The following is a 27,879-nucleotide window of genomic DNA, read 5'->3' as shown; positions in this document are numbered from 1 at the left end:
GTAAATATAGACATAATCAACACAAATTGTGAAAAAGAAAAAGCTCAAGTACATTGAAGTTTTCTTAAGCGGCAACAACTCAAAAAAAGAAGCTTAATGAGAAAAATTTCAATAAAACCAAGAATAAACTAAGCATAAAACAGTAAAGATCAAGAACTTGTTTCTCTCTGAAGCCAAAACAGAGATTTTGAAAAGACGTCAAACCCAAAAGTAACCTCACCATAATTCAGACGCAAATATAAAGTGGAAACAAAGTCAAGTTCCTTGAATTTGTGCACAAACTTATCAAATAAACTAAATCTGAAATTGAAAGGAATTGCTAACTGCTATTATGATATACAAGCTAACTACCAGTAGCAATGCAAGCAAATGAGACTAAAGCTGGATGTTTATTAACAGGATGTGTACACAGCTATATGTGCCAAAGATTTTATGACCAAAAGGAAAGAAAGGAATTCTTACCCGACTTTTACTGCCTTTATTAAAAAGTTAAACACCAAGCTCTGTTACATTAATGTGCTACTTTATAACTTTAGTATTTACTTATGTGGTAAATGTTTAAAAAGAAAAAACTGCTTTTACAACTTACTTTCTATTAAAGTGTAAAGGAATGTACATGTGCCTCGTAAACAGAAAAATTGTAGTCTTACATTTGTATATCTCCACAAAATATTCTTGAAAACAAGCTTTAACATTGATTATCCCAGGCCTGACTAAAATAAATTTCTCTGTACATGTATGTTTAAACTCTACTGGTCCTAAATGCAAAAACGATGCCTCAACTTTTTATTTTATGACTCAACTATTTAGTGTTTAAAAAATGTATTGCTACCACATTCAGATCTGTGAGATTTGTCTCCAGTTTATATTTTATTTAATAGATTTAATTATTCATTTGGGTGTTTATTTTATAACTTTCAACTGCTGTTTCCTTCAAGGAGAAAAGATTGTAACAAGACACAAATGAAAGCTAAAAACAAAATTGAGTTTAGTCTTTTTTTATATATATATATCTATAGACACTTTGGAAGAGTTAAAAATGCACAAGAATTTTGAAAATGCGACCACATCTACAGAAAATTTGGAAAGCAGACACACAATCCCACACAAACATTTTACTTACTGCCTCTGCAAACGCATTGTCCCACAATACAGTTGCTGTGGCATTATTGTCTTGACTACCATGAACTATCACCACAACAGGAAGTGATAATGTCTGTTCAGAGAAAAAAAAACAACAACATTCAGTCGGCACATGAATGCAACCAAAATTGTGCACGTACAGCAAAAATACATAGAAACGCACGCAAACCGCACGTTTTATCAGAAGCTCAGATTTTGTTGAGGATAAACTGATTTCCACAATTAAAAAAAACAAAAAACCAACTAATTCTAGTCTTTTTCTGTAAACGTCACTGTAACTCTATTGTTGACTTTTGTCTATGTACAGCCTTACCTTAACTTGAAAGACAAGCTCGTTGCTTCCAACACTAAACTGAGACTCAAACAGGATGGTGAACTTCTCTTCTGTGACTGACTCTGCTCCACGTCTGTCCGATCGCTTGATCCTTTTCAAAGACTACAAAAAAGATGAGATTTTAAATATGTTAATGCACATTATAAACAATAGGGACATGCAAAATTACCAGGATCTTTAAGAAGCATTGGTTGCAGCCTATCAATCTGGGAACGTTTTGCTTTTCCCCACCAGGCAGGAGACTGCAGCCCATTTGGACCAGAACTTCCCCTCACGAGACCAGTATCTTCCCCTCAGCCATTAGACTGATGAACAAGACTCTGGCATAACACAACCACGCCATCCACCTGCTACTCTGCACCTGTTTATATATTGTATATTTTTCATCTTCATATTCTTGTTTTATTTTTTTCACCATCACATCAAATCAACTTCCTAGCCTGTGAGCTTGTCTACTGGTAATCACAATAAAGTGATTCTGATTTGTAGTTTTTTAGCAGCAGAATAAAATAAAAACAATTAAATACTAATTACAAAACAGTCCTAGTCTGAATAAATTAGGTACCCTACATACGGAAAAATATATCATAATCATATATAATTTTAAAAAATCCAACTGTATTGAAAGAAAATCGTTTTGACAAAGCAAATCTAGTAAGATTTTCTCAAGGATGAAAACTACAATGTCCACCTACATTATCCTCTTTCAAGGGAAAGATATGTTAAGATCCGCTTTATCCACAGATTCACAATTCGTCCATGAATCTGAGAAGGTGCACGAATTCTCATGATAATAAACTTTTCAGTACACAGAAAAGGTTGAGGATTCAATGTAATATGTTTTTACTTTCCATGCAAAGGAAAGTAAAGGAACACTTTACTTTTCATGCATAAGTCCAGTGTGATATTGTTGTAGTACCTATGAAGTTCTGCATGTTTAACAAGCATGCATCAACCGTTTACATATTGCATTACATTCAGTGTGTTCTTTTATTGATTTGCTATTGCATTGTGGCAGAACCCTTTTCCCAGAGTTTGTCAAAAATTTCAGTTTGAAGGTTTTCTTTTCCAGGCATTCAGCCTCTTCTGTGAATTTTCCAGACGATTGTGCTAATAGAAAACTGGAGCACTTTGGGATAATACCCTTTGTGTGATCATTCTTGTTTATCTGAATTTTTCCAAAGGTGAAGAGCGAGGTTGGATGAGAACATTATTCTAATTTAATCCAACAAAGTTTTGAGGCCAAGCGTACAATATTTCAGACCAAGTTCAAATTCAGCTTTCAGCTCATCAAATGACATCCTGGTATTTGAATAGCATGAAAGCAAGCCCTGTATTCTTTGAAATCTTTTTGGATTCCATATTTTGAGAGCTATTTTTCCCCAACACAAACACAGACTGCTTCCTTGAACTTTCCAGCCCTTTTTGGAGGCAACTTCACTAAAAAAAAAAAAAAAAAAGAAAAAAAAGAAAAAGAAAAGCATAGTCTCGTCCCGCTGTCCACGCTAGAGTCCCACCGTCCTCAGCTTATTCAGTCTCAAGCGGTTCTCTGTTTGGGTGTTTATTTTATAACTTTTAACTTGAGTTTTGCATTTAATTCCAGTGCTTCCAGTTTCACCCCCTGCACATAAAGTCTCTATCGCCGTTATAATTACATAGCATTCAAATGAGAACTCTTTTATCATTGACGTTTTCTGCTCCCTGCCTTTTCATAGCTCCTGGAATGCGAGTTGCTTAGATAATTTTTCCTCTTGATCCACTTCACTTTTCGAACTTTACCATGTCAAATTTGAGACTTTGGAATGGGATTTTGTTCAGACCGAGGGTGTTTTTAGTCAAATTTAAAGTTACACCTGTAGAGCAGCGTGAGACACGTGGACAGACCCATAATTGGACATTGAAGACATTTTGAAATCAATCATTCAAGAGCTAAAACGTTGCTCACAAGTGGAAAACATTTAAGACGTCTTTCAATCTTACGTAGAGGTTAAGTGAGAGACTGATAACATTTTATGGAAAATGACTACTCCAAATTCTAGCTACTAAATATGGTTGAGTTGTATTTTTGAATATTTAAGGTAAATAAAAAAAAATGTAAACACAAGATTATTTTTAGCACGTCTTAATATAGACCGAACTACCTAGTATTTTGTACATCCACCTGGTTCCACGAAAACTGTTTTCACTTGTTAGGGCACAGCACCGTAGGGTGTGTGGGTTAAGGGCGGGGCACCTGTGTGTCCTGACACCGACCCGAGAAGGTTACGAGTTGTGTAAGTAAATGGATTTGTTTTGCATACCTTTCATCAATATATTAGTTTCTCTACTTTAATTCTATGGCTCAACATATCTGAAAGAAATAACCTTCATCTTTAGAATTCGATTGCAGGGTAGAATTGAACTCTGTGAGATGCATAACTAGAATAATGTGTTTTCACTTTCTGGTGACCTTCAAAGCAGCACAAACCCAGGTTTGTGGCTCAAGACAATCCGATCTCAGAGGTCTCCAAACGACTCCTTCGACTTCATGCTTTGTGTTTGTGCTCTGCCAGCTGTGGGACCTTATACAGACAGGTGTGTGTCTTTCCAAATCAAGTCCAATCAACAGAATTTATCACAACAAATGGTTACAGCAAATAATTTGCAGTAACAACCACAGCGTTGTGAATGCTACCCGGATGCACTCACCATGTTTCTGAAGTGAGCGCTGAGGGTGCCTGTAGTCTGGTGGTACTCCATCACACAGTTATTGTTAAGAATTTCTCCACTGCTCTCACTGGAACAAAAAGACAATTAAGGAATGAGCAAATTGACTCTTCTGGCTAATGTGATGGACTCGTGTGCCAAGAATTGCAGTGCTTCTAATCTTCCACCCCTATGGCTTCCTAGAATGGTGTTTTTCCTGTCTAATTGGAACAAGCAGCTATCACCAAGACCATCTTATCTACTTTGGACCAGTGAACAACCGTCTTTGAGCATGTTGTTTACAGCAGATGATACAGACCAGATGATGATTCAACTGTTTAATTGATTCCCCATTTTGGCCACTAGCTGCCAAGCTGACCAGAAGATGTGGAGGTTCTCTTTAAGTTATAGGATGAATGTGGAGTGAGACTGTGAAAGAGGCTAAAAATGGATTCTGTATCTACACCACAGATTCCTCTGAGCGACTGTTCAGGTTCCAGGCATGTCTCAGTGCTAAGCTGTGGAAAGAGGCTACAACAGAAATATCATTCTCAACAAGGTCTCGTTTATTGATCTCTATGGGAAGCGTCTTGCGTAGACTCGAGAAACCCTACATGTGATCTGTGTTATCTCTGATTTATAATTACCAAATAACACACAGCAATGTTTCTTTTTTTTAATGTTTTTAAATTTGCATTGACAGAGAAAAGGAGCGCTGTAAACTTACTTCCTTGTGTTTTCATTTTTCAGCAATGCCTTGGCTTGCTGCTCGCTAATTATGGTTGCTTTGACCTGTGGAGGGTTCATGTGCACGTTCAATTTCCCTCCCACTAGGAGGCGTACTGTGGCAGCAAACTTGGTTTGGGTCTTCAGAACCTGGGGTGGCTGTTTCTCAATGATGAAGGTGCTGTAAACACAGAACGGAAGGTCACACAAGGAGGTTAAAGCAGAACTAACCGGTGTTTATTTATGTGGTCAGCTGTAATACAGTTAACACTATGCTAAAGTGAAATTTTATAGAGTTTAGAACACATTTCTGCTTCCAACAGAATGAATTCTGAATATTTTTGACTACTTAGTTGGATGTTCAAAAACTATGAATGTTTAATCTTGTTATTTTTCTTATTTCTTAGAGTATTATGTATTTTTTAGGCATATAGTGCCACTTTATAGCACAATCAAGTAACTATGTTACCTTCAATTGTGATAAAAAAAACATGACAGAAAAGAAATTTGACTTTGCAACGTAACATCTTGAAATTGGGCCTCTGTCTTTTTAAGAAGCTCCTGCTCTTTGTGTCACTGTCTTCGGCACTTCATCCCCACAATGCTTCTCCGATAAGCTTTTAACAACGTTTTTACCAGGGCACTGAGAAGTAGCTCATATAATGAACTCAGCTGATGCGCAGCTCCACCAAGTGTTTGCTAATTGCTACTGACTAGTTTGAAGGAGCTGAGTGGAGAGTTGTCTGTCAGGCAAAAACTGCAGAGAAAAAGGAGGCGCTCGGTTCCCCCAAGTATTTAAGCACCTTTGAATGGATGTCTCAGCAGATTAAAGGATTCTTCAAACATGCATGAATGAATCAAAGCAACATTCCAGGTATGTTTTTGATGACGGAATAACGGAATAATATGACGTAAAGCTCAAATAAGTCAAGTTTACGTAACACTGCTTCTTTAAAAAATGTCTTCCACGGCAGCTGTAATTATTCATTTTAAACCCAATTTCAATTATCAATGTAATTCTAATAATAAAGTTGATCCATGGCCACCAGCATATCTTCATTCCTTACAAATTTTATTTAAATACGTTTTTAAAAATCGTCCTCCTTTGATTCAGTCATGCAGGCGAATCTTAACATCTCTGGTTTAATAATAAAACACAATTGTAGCTTCCTTTAAGCAGGTTCAAACCTTTAAATGACCTTGTGCACAACGATGCGAATTAAAGGTAGGTCACGCTAAAAATAAAGCTTCGGCTGAAATATTCTCTTGAAATATTTCTGTCAACATTATTCATTTATGTAGTAACACACAAACACGTAAAGCAAAAAGGCAGACAGAATACGATACAACCAACAGCATAATTCTGCAGGCCCAGAGGGAGCGTGAGTAAAATTATGATGCTGTTATGAGACTCAAAGGCTTCCGATGTGCAGCTGAGGTGAGTGGCGTTGGGAACACAGTTCTCTCCTTTTGACAGTGTGAAACCTCAGAAGACTTTATGAGACTCTAAAGAGGACGTTGCCCAAGAAACAATGCATTACTGTCTGGTCACAGGCTTGTCTGTAGCCTGTCATAAATTGGTGTGACAATGACACGACTTCTCTGTGTGTTATCAGTACCTGTGGGGACTATCTTATGAGGCAGCGTGAGAGGGTGCTGTCAAAAACTTTAGCGTTCTCCTGCTCAGATATGCTGAAAGGCGAAAAGCATCCTGGCAGATGGGCCTTTGGGGACTACAATAATGGACTGAAACAAGTTGCATGTGCCCTTTCTTTCACAAAGTCTGCCTTATGTCTCAGTAGACCTCTTTAGGTGGGTTCATCTTCCATTCTCTATCTCAAGCTACTCTAATGGACTAGTGATGACTCTTTCAGACTGTAACAACACTGTTCGAGTATGATGTATAATGATAAGAAAAAACAGTTACAGTGCTGCGAAAAGTTGTTTTCCTTATGACAGATTACTTCTGTTTTTTGCTATTTTTGTCACACTTAAATATGTCAGGTCATTAAACCAGTTTTTTTTTTCTATGTTAGACAAAGAAGCAGACATGCGTAAGTAGAAAATGAAGTTTTTAAATGATGACTTCCAGTCCAAACCGACCTGGCTGTAAGTGAAAATATAATAACCTCCTTCGCTGAAACATTTCAAAGCTGGATTTAACTTTTGGAAACCACAACCTGGCAGAGTCAGGAAATCAATTAAACAGAATTGATTACATGAAGTAGGCTAAATAAAAAGAGACATAAAAAAGGCAAATATCCAAGCTAAATAAATTCAACAACAGACGAAAAACAACTTGTGGAAAGAGGGAAAAGATTATTTCCTTGGCTCTAGCAGACAACGGTGACAGTAATTTTCCACAAAATGGAAAAAAGCATAGGACAGTGGTGAATATTCCTTGGAGTGGCCGTCCAAGGACTGGTTTCCAGAGCTCACTGACGACTTATCCAGGAGGTCATAAAAGACCCCAGAACAACATCTAAAGCAGTTTAATCAGCTAAGGTCAGTGTTTAGGATAAGACATTAAGAAAAACAAAACTGGGGAAACATTGGCTTCCATGTGAAAACTCTAAGGCCAAATCCTCTGCTGACCAAAAGGGAAAAAACAACCCTAAATGATCCCCAAGACTTTTCTATGATTCCACAAACTAATTGTGAACTGACAAGACCGGAGAGAAACATATTGATGGTAGAGATCTGCAGCCTGAACAACTTAGCATAATTGAATTCTGCTGAGAAAAAAATGTCACACTATTTCAGTGTGTGACCTTAAAATAAAGATCAGAGTTTATGCAATTCCATCTCAGAATATCTAAAAAATAATACTTCAAATGTGGGGAAATAAAAAAAAAAATCTGCAAAGAAGAGTGGGCCAAAATTCCAACACAACAATATAAAGGCAAAGACTTGATGGCCGCCAAGGGTGAAACAACTGGCCATTAGTTTCAGAGAGGAACAACTACATGAGATGGGGCCACTTCATAATTGAAATAATTAAAATCTCCCTGTTGTATTTACTCATATTATCTTTGTTTGTTGTCAGCATGCTAAAAAATGACAGAAAAGAAATCACAGAAGAAATATGTATGGAGGAAAATACTTAAGTACAAAAGTGCACACACCTGGTGACCAAAGCTGAGATGATATCCGTGATAGTGCTGTTGAGTTCATTGAGCAGCTCTTCGATAGGTCCAGGAATGGGCAGCTGTTGCCTAAGGTGCTCTGCCCTCCGAATCTGCTGCCTGTTTTGCCAAATAGTCTCAGCGAGCTTCTCACACCTGAAATAAAAAACATGCACAAAAAAAAAAAAATCCACACATTAGAAATACGTCTATTAATATTTTTTAATTCACAACAGAAAGATGTGCTTAAATGCTGCTTAATAAAATGAGCTTAGAGTATATAGAAAGCCATTTTCAGCATAAAATAAAGAGAAAGTAAACAATAAGAACATCAAAGATCCCAAAGGCAGTGAGTAGGAAATAGCAGTCTGTGTATGTGCACTTTATATCCCTGTGTATTTCTCTTATTAAAAGCTTCAGATAAACCCACAAGAAGCCCGCTGGAGCCTAATAAACTCATAATTTCATGCTGTGTGAGGAGTTCTAGTGGCTGTGTTCTCAGCAGGAGATGGAAAAAAAACACCCACCAGGACTGAAGGATGTCCAAGCCCCCCTCCGGCGGGCCCCCATTGCCTGCCAGCTGTTGCCGTCTCTTCCACTGGATCAACTCGTCATCCAGAATGATTGTCTGCTGCTTTCGCAACAGCTGCAGTGTTTTCTGGTGCTTCTCTGCCAGGTCCTGCACAGAAAACGGTCAAAACAAGTGCAAACTATCACAATACGATTTTAGTGCTCACAGTGATGGACTGCGAGCACTAAAATTTTGTAGCATTTGATGCAAAAAAAAAAAAAATCAAAATCATATGCTTTACAAATGTGTAACCAAAACAAACAACATGAAATGTTTTTACTGAGGTTTCTCACCAGGCGGTATTTCTGTAGTGTGTTGGCTTCTCTTGTCAGCCATGCCTCCACAGTAGCTCTCTTGCTGAGAAGGGCAGGCTCCCGTAGCTGCCGGTCAGAAGGGGGCAGAGTGGCAAGGCTGGACAGCTGAGCTGTAGAGGGTGTGGACAAGTTAAAGACTGACCAAAACAGAGGAGGTAGAAAGTCTTTAACTTGTGCAAATACTGAATATGTTTTACCCTCTGGGCCATAATAGTTAACTCAAAAGAAATCCCTTTAGGGTAGTACAGACTTTAAAAACTTCCATTGTGTGCTGACTCTTGTAGGAAAAAAAAAAAGAAAAGCCGTTATGAAATATGTTATGAAAACTTTTTATTTTTACTCCCACTCACTGTCTGGCATTAAAAAACCGTAATGTTTCCAATCTTTATCAAATTTAGGATTACGAAAAGTAGATCTATTTCCGAAAAGGTTAAGTTGATATATATTTTTTACTTACATACATACATTCTATTTAATTCAATTATTTGCTGATTATTTTATCTGCTTATCGAAGTGCCCAACAGTCCTTCACAGTTGAGGCACTATTCTCAGGCAGCAAACATCATCGCTTTTTTCCTTCAGATGTACAATAAAAATGGTTCTTACTGATAACTAACTTCACTTTTGTCAGACGACAGGAAACGTGACTGAAAGTTAAAGGGCTTTTGCAAACTGAATGCGTTCTGAAGGAGGAATGGCTTCTGAGCGGCCTTTCGAGCCAAGTTGGTGCAGGACTTGCAGTAGCTGGACATGGTGCAGCAGCAGATCAGGTGCCCCACATACGGAGGCCATTAGTCTTTGCTGAAGCAGTCGGCGGTTTCCATTTCAGAGCTCAGGACCTTTGCTACATGTCTACCTCCCTTCTCTCTCTTTTCCCATTTCCTGTCTGGTTATTTTGAAATGAAGGCCACTAGTGCGACAGTTGCTTACCAAAACGTGACATTGTCATCTGGGTTTTTCCATCTTGTTTAAATGCATAGGAATCTCTGTGCATGCACACTGCTGCTGATTTCGTACAAATGCATCCTGGCATTTAGCAAACAGAACCAATTTTGGTAATCCAAAGGGACCAAAACAGGACGCAATTCAATTAACCAAATGTTTACAAAAGCCACACACCGTGCCACCTAAACATGTTTCACCTTTATAGATTGCTTTACTAATTACCCAACCTGTAGCTGCTCATTGCAAATGCCTGTAAGTCAAATAATTAATTTAGAGCAACAACAAGATTGACGTGCGTGCCCTCCGGTCTCACCCTGGATGCGAAGGCTTTCTTGGTACTGGATGATAAAGTACTCCTGGTTGTGCTGGAGCTTGCGCAGGTCATTCTCAGTGTCTTGTGTGAGCAGGCGAAGCTCCTCAAAGGCTTGGTTGATCTGCTGGTACTTCTGAGACATGCTGTCCATCATCCCACCCACCGGAGAGCTTGACTAAATAAAACGTGGAAAACGTACAGACGGAGGAATGAGAAAGACAAATAGCTGTCCACGTGGAAGACCGGGTGGTTTATTAGGATTGTTAATACAAATGGGTAGCCTCTGGTGAGCTGTTATTTTAGAGGCCTCAGGGTGGGATGCTGACTGCTCTATGTTGCTGTTAGTGTATTTGACGACAAACTCCCCAGCGACTAAAAGCAAATACTGTGGAGACACAGAAAACCGAGATGGAAAAAAAAATGCATGTGTGCTTGCTGGTAGACTGTGAGTGCATCATGGTGCCATGAAGGTTCAGGCTAAACAGCATGAAATTAATTCGGTCAAAGTCAATTTCGCAAATAGAAAAAACATGTTGTGACTGAAAATCAATTCAGAACAGGACTTAGTGGGAGTCAGATGTTTCACGCGCTGCTGGTTTCAGGGTTTTAGAACGCAGGGCTATTGTGTAAACTGAAAAAAAGCAGCACTTCACATGGCATTAAAGTGGAGAAATTTAAAAGGGAAGAGTCAGCCGTAAAACTGAACAGACGCTAATGTGCTAATGAATCACTTTTACAACAACGTAATAAACAGGCTGACATTTGGTGGACAAACAGCGGAAAAATGAGAGCATTTATCCAATTACCCAATTTCTGGGCTATCATGTAATTTAGGCTTCACTCAGTAATGTTAGACTCGGTCTAGGATTTGGCGTTATCGTCGGACGGAGGTGTGTGTGAGTGTGCAGGCGACACACGGCAAATGCCATCTGCATCAAACTTACATTTGTAGCCTCTCTGATGAGCCTCTGCTCTGTGTAGAGGATGTGTTTGATACACCGAACCAGCTCCAGAGGACAGCGGTCATACGTGCTCTGAAAGAAAAGGAGAGCATGAACCATGTTAAGACCAATTTAGTAGCATCAGAGAAGCCTGTTAAGATCTGGAGTGAATGCTGGAGACATGCTAAAATCAATTAGCACACCTCAGCGACGGAAATCACAACTTTCCATGAAGATAAGAGGATGCTGTGATACTTTTATGCTGGCGAATAATTTGTGAAATTGCTTTTTTTTTTTTTTTTAACTTAAAATAAACATCTAAAAGTAAACAGATTAAAATCTAATGTATTAAACATGAGCCCAGCGTCAGGATTAATAAGTTATTCCATCTCTATTTCCATGCTATGTTTCAGGCTTGGGAGGAAGCTAGTCACAGGAATATTTCTGTGAGCAGGGAGTTTGATCGTAAATAGCAGTGTTGGTTGGTTACCGTAGCTGACTTGGGCTGCTCTCTTGTTTTCCTCCATGCGGATACAACCTGTTCTCAAAACACTCGCCGTGTTGTGTGCTCTTTCTAAGAACTACTACAAGGAAGGAAATTGAGCTGAACACTTGTGCCTTCTAAACATCTATCCTGTTTCATTGTAAGCAACTCTAATATTTTGCTGAAAACATAACCTGGCACCTTGTTGATTTCTTTTTTTTTTTCCCCTCACAGGAGGTCACATATATTTCCATTACCTAAAACAATTTTAAAACTGAAATAATAATAGTAAATATTATATATATATCTCAATCAAATCAAATCTAATTTTATTTGCATAGCACATTTCAGCAGCAGGGCATTTCAAGGTGCTTTACATAATTAAAAAACAAAATAAAAACAGCATTGAATAAACAGTAATAAAGAGAAAGAGGTTTTGAAAAAAGAAAAAAAAAAGAAAAAGATTTAAGAAAAGGATAAAAAAGTTATAACATATATATATATATATATATATATATATATATATATATATATATATATATATATATATATATATATATATATATATATATATATATATATATATATATATATATATATATATAAGTTATGATTACACACCTAAGTTATGATTACAGATAAAAAGCGTTTAGAAAAAGACATCTATCCATCCAGCTACATAAAATAAACAACTAGGAATCTAAAACTTTGCCCATCTTTCCTATTTTTGGATTATAAGACCTGTATAGGCTGACTTGTATTGATGAAAGTCAAGATGATGATGATGATGATTATGAGGATGAAAGTTATGCTGGAAGTGTGACAAATTTGTTGTCTGATCCATTATGGTACAACAAGGCAGAATCGGCGGTCTTCAGCGTCTGAAGCTTTTGTTAACTGTCTCTGTAGAAAGTATAACTATATTAGTACAGTTTATTTGTCATTAAGAAACCTCACTCAGCTTCCATGGCTATTATAAGCATTTATTATTATGCACACGTCTGCACAAAAGTTCTATCCAGTCTGTTTTTTTGTGCTTTTTAAACTTGCGTCAAGGAACTTTCCTCGAATTTTTGAAAGTAGTGTTTAGCCATATCTTTTCTTTGAGAAAGGGCAACAGCAGAGGAAGAAGAAGAACATACAAGTCTAAAAATGTCAAAAGAAGATGATCAGAACTGAAAGACACATTTTAAAAAATAAAAATAGGGGAGACATTTTAGCAAAGACCTCACAGAAGATCTGTAAGGCACATTATCATCCAGCTGATCATTATTTGATGTCATGTTTGCAGCTCACACTTCTTGGAGAATAGTGTTGATGCCAAAACACAATTTTATGTGAGTCACAATAAAACCCAACTTAAAACCTCTCCTTTGGTAAGTTGCATGTTAATGTGTAGACACAAATACTGGATCATTAATTGAGTTTAAGAGTCTTTTTTTATGCCTAAATTGTTTACATGTCGGGGGTAATTGACTAAACAAGCAGAAGCAAAAGTGTCAAGTACTGCATTATAAAAAAACAAATGACAACCTTTGACAAGAGGATATTTGACACCAAAATATATAAAAACTCCGGGTTCTTTTAAAGCATAAAAAAACAGGAGTGACTCAATAGATAAACAAAAATAAAAACTAAAATTACCTTGAGTTGGTTAGCGTAGTGACCCAGTTTGATTTTAAGAAGGAAGCCATCTTCTCCAACCTGGTGCTCAGCCTTGTTTTGCAGCTCTTGTATCAGACTGTCCAAGAGGCGTTTGGCCTTGAACTCCTCTTGTGGGTTCTCCAGGTCTATAGCATCCCTAGAAACACACATACGTGCACGCAAAAGAAATGTGAAATTCATGCGCGTGCACCAAGACTCCAGCAGCCTTGAATGGAAACAAAACTCACCAGAGCTGGCTCTCTATCCACTGGGATAGATAATGGCGCACTTCAATGGGGAAGTGCTGGCCGTACAGTGACTGCATCTGGTGAAGAGCATCTCCCTGAAGCTGCTGGGCCTGGATCCACACTGCCATCATCAACACCCTGAAGCTGCAAAGGAATCAGCTAATTAGCATAGTCAATGACAAAGCTCAAAGCTGAGATCAAACAAAGCAGATTGTCTAAACACGTCTAATTGTGTCTGACAATTAGACAGTTTGCAGAGATAACTGTGAATGACTCCTGAAGAAGTAGGCACAATAAGCAACCAATGTTGTATTTCTACTTTCTTTGACACTTTTGCAATAAATAGTGGTATGTCTGTACATTAATGCAACCAATTTGTTTTCTGAAACAAACAGAAATTTGCAATGCTTTGCAGTCATGCTTTTGACCACTGATACACTGTAAGTCTACACAGTTAGCTTTACAAGATGTCAAGATTAAAATATAAAACTTTAAATTTTTTTGATGATGTGAATGGGACTGAATGGCCTTTTGGCCTAAATGCATTTAGATTTGCCGAGGCTATTGGGGACCTACTGATCCAGTGTCCCTAAAACCAAACTAAAAACAGAGGCTACAATGAGTTTCCTTACTCCACTGGTTTGGAACCAGCTCCCTGAAAACCTGAGCGGAAACTGTTGACCCCTTCAAAACATGACTGAAAACATTATTCAAAATTAAATAATATTTTAAAGTTCATTCCAACAATGTCTGACGCAGTATTTCATTTAAATTTCCTTACATTTGTCTTAGTCTTTAAACACATCGCTGGTCTTTAACGTACAATATTACTGTAATTGTACATCATGCCCTTTTTCATAGTTTGGCTGGTTCTGCAACTTATAGTCAAATATATTTTTCTCTTCATGAAGCATTTAGAATGATGTGCTAAAAGTTAATTCATACTGGCTGGTATTAACCAAGATCTACTGAAAGCTTGAGCTGGAGTAACAAGTCCACTGCGCTCCACACTCTGAAACTGCAGCTACAATTTCCATACTGTGATCTGTTGTGGTCCGGATGAAACATTGTCTACCAACCAATATAATTCTGGAGGGATGCACAAGAGGCACCACTTGTGGAGTGCAATCTATGGACAAAGTCACGGATTTAACTGTAACCCGATTTTTGAATAGCTTCTAATTAGATGTACCTATGACTTCAAGATGCAGCACAAAAAGGGCAAGCAGCAGTAAACATCATCAACACATTGATGGTGTTGATGCATGCTGTTCCTGTTCCCCCGTTCTGAGAGGAAAATAATAATAATAATTGGACTTTTTTGAGTTTCACCATTCAAATCCACGGGATATATTCAGAAAAGTACAGGGCTGTAGTGCATGAGCTTATTTCTCTTATTTCAAGCCTGGCTACTCCCACGCGCAGTTAAACTTTATCTTTAGAGTAACTGTCACAGAACATTAAACTTTGTTGTTTTAAACAAATTAAGCATTTCCTCACTCTTTAACCTGAGCGAAAATGTCAAAATACAGCAAAAAATAAAATAAAACAAAAAAAACAAGAAAATATGTGAGTTTGTTCTTATCCATATTGATAAATGCCACCAAAAGATTCACAACTCAGGAGTGTGTTACAAATTACTTACAAAGAAAGAGATGCTTATAGACTGAAAATTAAGAAAAGAAAGTTCAGGAGGTGGATTAAAAATTCACTCTCAAATTTTTTAAATATCTTTGAAATCTTAGTTTGGCTAAGAATATTGAAAATATTGACAAAGTGTCACAAATCAGCAGACACTGATTCAGTATATCCATTACGCAATACGAAGTAAAGACAAAGTAAAGATGGTAAAGACGCTTCACACAAATTGTGCCACTCATGGTGGCAACATGTCGGAGTATCTCTGTTACTTTAGTCCCGTTTTGTTTTATTTGTAAACTTTTGTTTATTTTTTTTAATTTTTTTTGGGGTGAGGTGTTGCAAAGTTTAGGCAACTATTCCCTAGGCAACTATTCCCTCTGCTTCCCTATCACTTTTAATTTTTACTTTTGTATAGTTATCATGGCAACAAGGTATTTATTTAGAGCATTATCATTAGCATCTAAAAATCTCAAATAATACCTGAACCATGACCCCAAACCACAAAGGAGTTGATGAAGAGGAGATTACAATTCACACACCTGACCACTTGGTGCATATCAACAGACATTTTCAATACTACATCGTAGTGGTAACTAAATCAGTCAAAGAAAAGTACTAAATATGAGCCTTGCTATGCAGCAGGAAAGCTGCTATCAAGTCTTTTCCAGTCAACTGAGGACTCTTGACCACTGGCCTCCCAGAAATCTGGTGACATGCAGCAAAGCTGTATATTTAACAAGCAACAAATTACCACACATTTAAGGTGTTAAATCTGAAGACACCTGATGCCCTTGACTGGTTGCATGAAGTGGGACTGAGACCATGCCAGATTAGCAACCGTGTCCAAACTAGAGATAGCAATTCTCTGATTTGCGCATAAAAGTGTTAAAAGAGCACGGACTTAAAAATGAAGAATCTCCAAAACTATATTCATGGAGATTTGACTAAAATTGCAACGCGAATGATAAAACCTCCTGAGGAGCAACAACTTCCTCAAATTTGTTGCTCGTTTTTCCATCTTAAACCATAGCAGCAAGCTCCTGGTAATCTCTGCGGGACGCCTACTTTCACTCTGAACGAGGCTTAAACGTGTTCTTCGGTTATCCTTAGGTTTAAATCTGTTGTGTTGGGTCAATGCCACTTGTTTCCAGTCAACACACCCACTCAGCTTTCTCAAAAGTGGCTCAGTCACTGTCAGTAAAAGGCAAAGAGAAATGAGTATGCGGGAAGTTTGTGGTGTACATTTGTCATGTTTGTGTGTGCATGAGTGTATTTGTAGGTGTTTGTGGTGTCAGTGGTTCTGCTTGACAATGTGTGCATCTTTTGTGTATCTGTGCATGTCTAATTCACACAAAGAGACCTACACAGAGCTTCTTTACTATAACACAACAACCAAACAAAAAGGGAAGTTCGCCCTCCCCGGTGACATGAGACTGTGTCTTTCGCACGTCTCTTTCACTTTTGTTTCTCAGCAGCTTATTTCCGAAATCTTAACTTCCATTTATACACTCCTTGGTAGCTTTTGTGACTTTCTTCTTCCTTAAACACAATTCTTTTTAAGGACTCAAATAAGTCAATAGTCAAGAGATTCAGTTACGAAAAACGTTGCACATGGTTGCTGATAATGCCTGGGAAAAAAAATCTGCTTTACTGCCGATAACAAAACAACTTTATTCTGTAAAGAACATCTCATGACTTCAACACATGACTTTCTGTCATATGTCGAATGAGTTATTAGGCAGCAGGAAAATAAATTAATTTAATAAACTCAAAAATCTGTTCTTTGTCTCATGTGACCTTTCGAAAGATGTGCGATGTTTCGCAATTTACCCCTCCAATGGCAGCTGGGCCTATTATATGTGCTAATCAATTTCTACTAAGGGCAATTCAAAGCACCCTCCACAATTATTGATAAAGATGTGCACAAAAGCCTTAAAATAGACGGTTGTTATGGAGATCTGGTGACCCTAAGAAGGCATGCTTTGAGGCAGTTCTGTAACAGTGAGCTTTGGAGTTTCAACCTCCTCAGTGTAAACTTGGCTCGTCCTCGTCCTGGTCTCCAATATTATTATTTTTTTCATAATTGCTTTAGAGATGTGCAACTTTAGTTACATTTATTTTATAGAAGCTAATAAAAGGGGGTGGATGATTGTTAAAAATCAACATTTCTTAAAGATGAATACAAGATTTTAACTTTTTTTTTTTTTTAGATAAGTGTGCCTATGCTAATGGTGTTTTTATCCAAATTCTTCAATCTAAGATAAAAGAATTACAGAAAATGTATTTTAAGTCTTTTTCCACATCCTTACCATGGGTACCAACAGACTTATAAGTCGCTGCACATCCTTAGGCGACAACTCCAACATTGATCAAATCGTATCACCTTTAATATATTGATGAAAGACTTTTACTAAAGGTTAATTTCTCTGCAGCACAAACAGAGATGTTTGCGCTGCTGAAGTATTCAGGGCTCCTATATGCAGTTTTACTTGGCTATTTCTAAGACTTTAGGACAGTGGTGATGCTTACCAGAAATGTCTGACGCACAAAAATGACTCTAAGGACACGTACAGAACTTGACTGAGATGTTTGAAAACATGCTTGGAAACCTTACCCAGTTCCTCTGTAGTGACGTAAGGAGCAATATATTTCACTTTTTTTATTTCTTCAATAAGGGAAATAACTGTCAACTGTATTTTGCGTTCACTCATGTTATCTTTGTCTGATCACAAAATCGGCTTGCAAATCTGAAACCCGTAACTGTGAAAGCAAATCTGTAAGGGGGCAAATACTCTTTCATTTCACTACAGAGTTGCTCCTGTTAACCATAACGTCTTTTCTCTCTCTCTCTCTCTCTCTCTCTCTCTCTCTCTCTCTCAACTGTTCAAATGAATGAAAACCAAGTGGTAAAACATTTACTCAATCCCAAAAAGAGAAAATAAGTCAAATTCAAATGTGCAACATAGACATTTTATCTGCAAGGGAATCAGCAGCAAGCATCAGCACATGAGCTATCAGCTGATTGGAGGAAGAACCCAACAGGAAGAGCAGAAAACCTTTCTACCAGCTCTTTCTGTGACACCCACTGTGTGTAGCTTTGTTTCTGCACCATCCTAGCCTCACACACACATATGCCCAGAAAGCACTGCAGGGAGCTGAAGCTAAAATGTTTTGTTGTGCTGCTTTACAAGTCTACCTGTCACCTTAACAGCTGTTAAAGGTGCAGGCTACTGGGACTGCTCACCACAAACACTTCCATTCTCACCTCTAACAGGAAAGTAACATCTTTCCCAGTAACAGATTCACTATTTCCAAACACGAGACATTCAACGTCCCCTTTTTTTTTTCCCCTTCTCACAACGAGTACAAGATAACTTCTGCAATGTGGCATGGATCTAGAGGAAAAAGAAAAAAACTTACCTTCAGGTTTGCGCTACTATGTAACAGCAGGAAACGCTAAAGTGGAGCGCCACTAACCTGAGACAGACAGAAAGTGAGAGAGTGAAAGAGACAGACAACCAGAGAAAGAAAGACAGAAGAGATAGAGAGACCAAATGGAGGAAGTGAGTCAACCCTGGGTGCTTCTGAGGAAGCCGTCTATTTCTCACAGGGAAGAAAGCTTCAACAAAAGGCCTGGGGAGGTTAAGAAAAGGGCGAAAGGGAAAGTCCAGTGAATGGATTTCTCTTTATTTCAGTTCTCCATGTCTTGACAATAAGCTAAAATAATTTATGAAAAGCAGAAATTCTTTTAAAAAACTAACGCTTCATCAGGCAAATTCATCGAAATGTTATTAGACAGGAATTCAAAAGATGCAGCAATTAAAAAGACGTTTGTGGGAAAACAGCAGAAGCCACAACGATGCTAGAGATGGGGACTGAAGACTGTCTTATTTTAAAAAAATGAAACAAAGCAGTTCTGAGCAATTACTAGAGACATTTTATGTGCTCATATGTGGAACTCAAGAATGATTACAATTACTTGAAATATTTCTGGATTCACAAGAAACTATTTCATAATTGTTCTAAAAGGTGTAATTTATTTATTTTTTTTAATTCTGTAAATTTATATATATTTTTTTGGAGTAGTTTAATACAAGGTAGATAAACGTGTGAACTGCATTACACAAAGAATATGATTTCCCATGACCTTACTAACGTTGTATTGCAAGTTAATAGTGTCTTGTATTGCATCTCGTCTCCACCCATGGAGGGTTTGATGGGGCTATGAGGTGGTGCACCCCAACGAAGGATGTCCACATCTTTAGGTGAGTTTTAATGAGCTGCCAGACTTATTTATTTACTGATTCACTCAAATTTTGTGTCCTTTACAGGTCTGTGTTAAATCACTTCTCCCTCCTACATGTGACATCAGCATCATAAAACTCCTGTGTTGACTTTCATTTTCAACTCTAAGATGAACTACAGCTACTGAAAACTTTCTGGAGAGAAAACCTTGCTTATCTTAGTATAAAAAGCTGTAACCCCCAACCCATACTTATTTGAAAAAATACTGGCAAACCTTTTTTTTAAATAGCACTAATTCCTATTATATAGAAAAATGCTTAGTCCATATTAAATTCCCATTCATTAATGTCATTAAAATACAATGAAATCAGAAACCCAGGTTCAGAACGAATGACATGCATTTAAATTCAATGCATTTCAATGTACATCATTTCACTCACATTCAAATATTCAGTTGTAATTTGTGAAAAGTATTTCTAGAAAGCCTAGCCGACTGTAAAAGGTTGCTGATTAAGTAATTCCTCTCCGGAGCAGGCATGTGGTGACAGTGGAAATAAATCACTTCTTTGGACAGGAAGAAATTTTACAGAAGCTTAATATTTTGCCACAGGTCATGAATGGCCAGCGGCTGAGAGGATAGGTCACAAAAAAGTTATTTTCTTTAATGGAGGACTCACTGCTAATGGCTGTGACTGATAACTATGTGAAGAAAAACGAAGAGAGTACACCGAATTAATAGCAACAGTTTATATGTGTAAGGCAGACATAAGAAATATGTTTTGACAGACCTTAAGGCATTATTATCAGGTTTAGGTTCTAGCTACACCAGCCTGTTTTTTGTTGCTGCAAAAACTGAACTTGTGTCACACACAAGAAGCCATAATGATTTGAGGGAGCTGCGCTATCTAAACTACAACCAGACAGAAAGTCGAAAGACAAAAAAAGAGAATCGGACTTTGAAATTTGGGGTCGTGGTGACTGAGCCAGCTCTCATTCCTGCCTGGACTCCAAAGAGACAGAACATCGGGAAACCATATGCTGATAGAAAACCCCAGACAAATATACGAGCATCTTCATTTTTCTGCCTGGGCCTTTGGATTTGTTCTTTTAACCACATCTGTGACCCCGTTTCACTTAACTCTGTTACTGTGAAAACAGCACTTCTGATAAAACAATATTGTTTCTTTTAAATCACACTTGTCTCAAAAATTTGTAAGGGCCAAAATGCATCTTACAATAAAAAAGAAAGCAGTATTTCATGAGCGGGGTCATCAAAAAGTATTCAACCCCGTCTGTTTTTGCTTTTGTGTCAAATTTAAAATATTCCTATTGTAGGGAAATCTTTACACATATAATGACTCAATTTAGCAAAGGGAACAAAATTTTATTTTTTTTTATTATTGTTTTCTCAGTAACAGATTGGCCAATCTTGGCAGCAACAACTGCCATCAAACATTTGTGATCACAACTAACAAGAAGTTTTTTCAGAAATATTTTCTTTCAGCCACATTGCAGGATTTTCCTTTTTTTTTTTTTTTTAGCATGAACAGTTTAAGGTCTTAATGCTAAGCCACACTACAACCTTCATTTAGTTAACTCAGAAAATCCAAAGAAGAGTCACTGCTCTATTTTATATCACCACATGGCTTCATAATCTAGCAGGGTGACTTAACAGTCAAATTGAATTGATGTATTAGTAATGGCAGGCCACGCAGGTCTTATAATAAAGCAGTCCCAGAAAAATACACTATTAGGTACTTTTGCTTCTTTTGGCCTGTGCTGGATGGGCCTTTGTGTTCTTTTTGGTCGTTGATGGTGGACTAGAAGCTTCACCCTAAAGATGAAATCTATGCCCAGTGTCTTAGTTAATATTTAACCACGAACACTGACTTTAACTAAGCCAAGTTAGGTCCTCAGAGATCTTCTTTTTAGATGTTCTTACTTTTATAACATCCTGGATGAGTCGTTAATGTGGTCTTGAATTAATTTTGACAGACTGAGCAGTCCTGGGAAACGTGCACCGCTGTTGCATGTTTTCGTAAGTTTGTGGACAATGGCTCTCGTTGTGGTTCGTTGGAGTGAAACCTCTCTGAGGCAGACTCGGTAGATGTCAAAAGCTTTGTTCATCTGTTGCTGAATGTCTTCAGATGGAGTTATATTCTACAGTGTTGATGATCGTTCACCTTCAGGTTGTCAGGCAGGTTCTGTTCATGTTATTCGGAATAAGTTTAGTGTGAATTTCCAAAAAGTTAGCTTGTTATATACTAATGGAGAACATTAGTGGTGGCCTATATGATAACCATAGATACATTAGAGGGGAAAGGGAGACGATTATCAAATGTATTACGATAAAAGTTCCTTTCAATACTTTACCTGGAATAATAACAATAGATTCGTTTGAGTAAACTGATCAATAAGGACAGTTAAAAGCATATTCTTCTTAGGCCACAGCACTCACAATCAATTATTTCTACAGCTGCATCAAAAAGCAGCAGAAAAAGGTTTACTGAGGCAGTTAAAGCAATTAGTGAGCCTGAAACTGATGATTGCTAATGTGTTTTTCTTTTCGTAACCAAACCAAAAGGACAATTAGCTCAATTTTCAAGAGCAATGGTGCTTAATGAGTGAAAAAGCCTCCTGATCTACTGACAAAGTTATTATCGGAGCAAATGATTCTCTTCATCATTCCACTGTCTTAGAGGAGTAGGAGATCGGAAATGGATACGTCAGAAATGAAGACAAAAGTCCTGCTTTAACCCCATTAAATAATGCAGTTAATGACAAGTTCAAGCTTTAGTATTTATGTCAAGGAACTGCTTATTGGTTTTGACTGCACTGTTTTTTTTAATCTTACATAACCCTGAAATAATTACATGTTATGGTGTTGTGTACATGTTGTAAAAGTACTGTGCTGGTGGAATTTACCAATGCTCCAATAAGGCACTACTTGCAGGCGAAATCAATATCTCTGAATGTGAAAAAAAGACCTTCAGTCAAAACATGAGCAGTTCTTATCTAAAACACTTAAATCCATCACTGCGACTCTTTCAGGCCCCCAGCAGGCGCCCACCAAGTCCGAGGCAAATCTAGAAAAGTTAAAAGCAGACATGCAAATAAGATTATCTCACCTTTTACTTTGGCTGGCCCATAAAAGAACTCCAACAATCTCTTTTATCTTTTACAGCCTTCCTTTTGCAAAAGAATGAAAATAACCTTGGCAGCTACTTCAAACACATTCTCACACCGAAACATATTTCTCGTTGTCCAGTATGAATTACCTGCACACGGTTCTGCCAGTAAATTTTTCCCTTCGTTCTGCTATCATTCTTCTCCTCGTCTGTCACACACCAACAACATATGCTGCTGCTGTACCTATCCATTATCCTCATATCACTCGGAGCTCATTTCACTCACTTCATGAAATGACAATCAAAGGAAAATAAAAAGAAATTCAACTCGACTTCACCCCTCTTTCTCTTGTGCAAAGTGTTATATTTATGGACGTCGGGTTAAAGCCAATATTCCTCATTCCATCCTCACAATACTGGCAACGATGCAAGGAACTACTTATTTGAATTTTCTTGGAGCCAATACGCAAAACCATGGCATATTTATGAGCAAGGGACTCACTGGATGACAAAGTAAGAGAGTTGTATCCCAACTTGGATTATGCAAGAGTGAAAAGCAAACTAATCTAAAATCCATTCTCAAGCGGCTGCAGAGGCTTGTTGTACCAACTCAAAGACATAAAACCAATAAGTGCTTACTAAATTCAGACTTCTTCTGATTGCAGAGGGTTTTCCTAAAGTCAGGTGACCTTTGTAGATAAGATAGCCTTCAAGCGTGAGTCATTGAAGGCTGAGACAGAGATATAACCGTAGAAAAGAGGTCAAATACCAAAAAGAATCAGCCTTTTAATGTGTCAGCTGTCTGCTCCGAGTTAAAGAACTGCTTACACTAGGAGCAGTCAGCTGATAAAAATTACAGTACATCTCAAAATCTCTGTAATATCTAGGTTTATGTGATGTAAAAAAAAAAGGATAGTAAATCATTAAATATGTTATCCAACTTTAATAGGGTTTACGTCCTACAAAAATAAAGTGAAAACGAAACGTTCTGTTTAATGAAGAAAATATATTTTTTAAAGAGATGTAATAAGCTGGCTGTATAAGTATGCACTCTTTCTTTATTGCTTAATGCACTCTTTGATCCAATTTCATGATTCAGTCTTTACTCCTAGCAGGAATTTTACTAAATGTGATTAACTTGACATAAAGTTCAAAGGTGTTAGTGTGGAGAGGGACAAGAAAATAAGCAATAGAGGCAAAGACAGTAGAACAATGATGTTGCAGGAACTGTACTTTTATTCTAAACTGATGAAAAAATGAGACTCAAACCAGTCAGAGAAGCAGTCAGGAAGTTGTCATTAATGCTTAAAGAAGCTGCAGACATTTGTGAGTCACAATTTCAAAAGATATGTTGATTAAAAAAAACAAAAAAACATAACTTTGGATCACAGTGGTAGTATTTTGATCCAAGGTTGGTTTTCGTCAGATGACAAAAGGCCTCCATGCTATTAGAAAGTCATGCAATTGCAATAATGTTGGTAAATAGTGCAGTGAGGACATATTCCAGTTTTCTTCTTTTCTTTCTTTTAAATGTGTGTATCCTACTCTGTGTGACCTTTAGCATTATTGGCAAAGTCATTTGTGTCTGGTGTGAGTTTTTGCTGCCATGGGACTCCGTCCTGCTGACAAAATATTGCATTACCGTGAAAAATACAACCTCAGAACTCTTCAAAATATATTAGCCAACAATTATTGCAATCCAAAAAGTCTTTTGCGTATTGAGCACACTGACAACCGAGCGATGGTGATATATCTGTGATATATTGTGCAGCCCTTCTAGGGGGTTTGTAAACACAGATGAAAATATGAACAATTTTGACCAGAAACTTTCAGATATCAGGCTGCAATTTTATGAACCGCAGTGAATCCAAGCATACATCAAAAACGACCACAAGATGCCATCAGTGGACGAAGGTAACGGTTTATAATAGCCTGCCCAAACTCCAGAAATAATGTTAGAGGAAATTGTGGTATCACCTGATGCTGACAATATATGTCATAATTTACTGAATCTTTGCAAGGGAGAGCAGGCAAACATTTTGATCCAAAAAGAGCTCGAACAAAGTCATAGTTAAAAGGGGGTAGACCCTTATACAACCAGGTTACCGCAGTTTTTTTGTTTGTTGTTTTTTATATTTCCCCCAATAAATCAATTTGTTTTTCCATTTGGATTTTTGAGGACATGTGTCGTACGTTAAAGGCTGAAAAGGTTTTAAATGTTTAACCATGGTCTCATTTTTATACACCACAGAAACCTCAACTTTTAACGAGTCGTGTGTGCACTCTTGATAGTTTAGAGCAACCCGGTGGCTTGCTCTGCTACAAATACTTATTAAACAGCAGGTCCCTCCCTTACCCTGGTTATATTCTGATGTGCTGAAGCGCAAGCAATCACAACTACCCATTCAGGAAACATGACCAACTGTCCTTGAAGTGTCATCTATGTCTATGCTGTCCCTTTTTAAGCTTCCCACAATGAAAGCACAGGATTAGCAGTGTGTAACACGTGTATTTTAAAGCCCAGCCGACAGGTTTCAGAGTCACAGCATATCTCTGTGCCTCCGTTTACCTGACTTTGATTTTTAAATAAACACAAACTCGTGTCACCCACTCTTTCCTCTGAGGAAAACTGCCATTCATCAGCACAAGCACTTCCTGTTAGGAAACTGAAGTGCCACCCACCCATTGAAAGCAATCTTGCCATGTGTACAAAAAAGGATGTCACATGAATCTACAACTAAGCTCACAGTATAAGACTTTGATTGATTAACGACACAACTATAAGAAAAAGCTCACCAAGGACTTTCAAAGAGATGTACAGTTTAAGTGTCCACTTGTAGACATTAAATTAGGCCTTATTAGACATGGCATTCATAAAGTAATGACATTGAAGTATTAAGACGCAGGCAACTTTGTCTTCTTGCTTACATGTTTCTGATATGCTGGGCTGCGTGTACAAAATTTGTCATTTATGCAAGACTGCACTGTAAATCTAACTCAAGTGCTTTCAGCGTCATCTCTCCCTTACCCTGCACTCTGTAGTTTTCACCATCCATGATTTCCTGAAAAGGCTTCCTGTTGCAGAGCATTAAACACCATGACTGACAATAGGGGTAATAATTAGGCAATGCTGAGCTCAATGTCACAATTTCTGTGACGCTATAGGCAAAGGCTTGTTCGTAAGAACCTTTCATATGTTTTCATTCTGTTCTGGTCTCACATTTTTATGACGCAATTACAAATATCTCATAGTTACCGGTCGGTTATAGGATACTTGTCTGGCAACGTCTCTTCATCCTCAATTATTCATTTTGGCTGGAGGGCTGCATCTAGGAAACTTCATCTTGAGAATGATGACGACTACCTTCCTCTTGTGCAAGTTAGGGTGTTATTTGCTACCCAGATCTGGACCTTTAAAAAATTCTTTGTCAGGGTTTGCTTGGCATTGCTAAGCCAGTTTGGGATTTCTTATCACTGCCTGCACAATTCATGAAAAGGAATTTGTTTAATGAAGTAAATAATGTCTACAATCAATGTCAGGCAAGATCTCACTGCAAAGACAGGTCACAGGAACTGTCATGTGGTGGTTAATCCATCAATTAATTGTACACATCGATTTATGCCAAGTCATTTAGGTCATTTTTTTAAAAGACCTTAGTGTCCTGGTCACAAAAATCTATAACCGCTTTCGTAGTAAATAATAAGTAGGAGTCGTAACTCCTTCCAGCTTGCCAAATATTATATGGAATGTGTGAATGTGTGAATAAATGCTACTTGAAATATAGCCCACCAAAAATTACATCCAAGCAGTTCCTGCTGATGGCATGTTTTCATTATGCCAGTAATATTTTCTAACGTTTGACACTTTATAATGCAAAAGTAAATAAAAAAATAAAAAATAGTACAAATGTTTCTCTTGCTAAGTTTATGGTGACAATGTTGTGTTTGAAATGTCATGTTACAAAGAAAATCAAAAGATACAGCCATAAAGCATCCCTTTATCTCCCCATCAACTTTTTGAGTAGAAATTTCAATCTTGTTAAGTTTAATGAGTTTCCAACTATTTTTTAAGTAAACGCTGCTGTCATAGCTTCCTACCTTGTCATGCATGCTATGTTTAGAAAAATGGGGATTATAAATTTTGTGAACCATTAAGAATTAGAAGTAAGTGTGTTGCTTTCGATGTGCTCCAGGCTTGAACAGAGCATGCATACTGGAATCGATGATGTGGAATTCACAGTAATTACAAAGTGAGTGTCCAAGCTTGAGGTTGTATATATTTACAGTGAAATATATACTGTCAAAACTATGGTGCTAGTTAGTTTTTGGTGGGTTCAATGAAACCAATGATAGCCTGTTTTATCATGCCTCAAATGCCATAAAATATATGGTGTCAAATGCGGCAAAATTCGATGCAGGAGTGTTACTTTTTTGTGGCATTATATCTTCCTATTCCATGGAAACAAAGTGCAGATGCCCAATATTCTGATGGGGATTTAAAGAGACAGTGTATGCCCCAAAAGTTCCTGCAGATGATCTAAAGAGTAGAAAAAATATGTGATAAAAACAACATAATGACGTATAAAACTAAGGCTATAATAAAACTGTTAACTATGTTCTACTGATGATCAGATAACTATGACTGAGATTTCACTGGAAACTGTGAAATCGATATAATGGGACAAAAGGACATGGCAGACTTGGTGTCACACAGAAACACATGACAACCATTTGTGCCAGAAGGTCTAAGGAAGGGACAGATGACTACAAGAGGATCTTTGTGCCGTCCAACCTGCCTGGAGGTTATGTTGCTATGCTCTAGCCCCACATCCCATCACGCTGTCAACATGAGGAGGATCACTCATTAGCTCAATAATGTGCGCATGTGTACGTGTCACAGCAAATGTTGCTCATGTAAATTCATGTCTGTCGTGATGACACATGGCCCATGTTGTTTTTGTATCGCATTTAAATGCGGAAAAACTTTAATTAAATATGTCTCACAAGACTAAGTGAACACTAAAAAAAGGGAGCAGATCTGATGGCTAAATCACATTAAGAGCAAAGCATCTCTATCCTGCAGGCTCTTTCTTTCAGCCTCCGTGTCAGCTTTTGCCGGGATTTCTCCGTGCATCAGACTAAACAAGAAACAGAGCTGAATACTGTCACCATCACACCGTCACATTAGCAAAATGAGGTTATTTTTGTACAGTGAACAAAACACAATAACCTTGCACCGAGCTAAAAACACGGTTACTCGAATTCTTCAACCTACACAAGCCAAGTAAAAATAAACTGCCCTCCTTGTCTTTGGATATTGTGTGTTCATTCATGTAATTAAAAATAATCTCATTAAACATATTGCGCACTAAAGGCAATATAACAACCTCAG

The 27,879-nt window shown here is 37.6% G+C and overlaps 1 protein-coding gene across 2 annotated transcripts in view; it reads right to left on the bottom strand.

The window, feature by feature from the left end:
• Window positions 1–27,879, bottom strand: part of stat5a (signal transducer and activator of transcription 5a) — a 57,121-nt gene that overhangs the window by 7,048 nt on the left and 22,194 nt on the right. Inside the window, exons 2-13 of one of the 2 annotated variants that reach the window (XM_008417057.2) lie at window positions 18,535–18,591; window positions 13,474–13,617; window positions 13,226–13,382; window positions 11,101–11,190; window positions 10,157–10,331; window positions 8,878–9,008; window positions 8,541–8,692; window positions 8,014–8,169; window positions 4,890–5,069; window positions 4,166–4,253; window positions 1,457–1,579; window positions 1,124–1,216 (exon numbers count right to left, since the gene is read on the bottom strand). In XM_008417057.2, the coding sequence (XP_008415279.1) occupies window positions 1,124–1,216; window positions 1,457–1,579; window positions 4,166–4,253; window positions 4,890–5,069; window positions 8,014–8,169; window positions 8,541–8,692; window positions 8,878–9,008; window positions 10,157–10,331; window positions 11,101–11,190; window positions 13,226–13,382; window positions 13,474–13,604 (1,476 nt within the window). In that variant the 5' untranslated portion in view covers window positions 13,605–13,617; window positions 18,535–18,591. The remainder of the gene's footprint in view (window positions 1–1,123; window positions 1,217–1,456; window positions 1,580–4,165; window positions 4,254–4,889; window positions 5,070–8,013; window positions 8,170–8,540; window positions 8,693–8,877; window positions 9,009–10,156; window positions 10,332–11,100; window positions 11,191–13,225; window positions 13,383–13,473; window positions 13,618–18,534; window positions 18,592–27,879) is intronic. The other variant, XM_008417056.2, reaches the window with a different exon arrangement.

The sequence above is a fragment of the Poecilia reticulata genome, chromosome 8, assembly GCF_904066995.2.
Source record: "Poecilia reticulata chromosome 8, P_reticulata-male-v2, whole genome shotgun sequence".
NCBI lineage: Eukaryota > Metazoa > Chordata > Actinopteri > Cyprinodontiformes > Poeciliidae > Poecilia > Poecilia reticulata.
The sequence above is the reverse complement of the archived record's forward strand: the minus strand, read 5'-3'. Positions and strand labels throughout refer to the sequence as shown.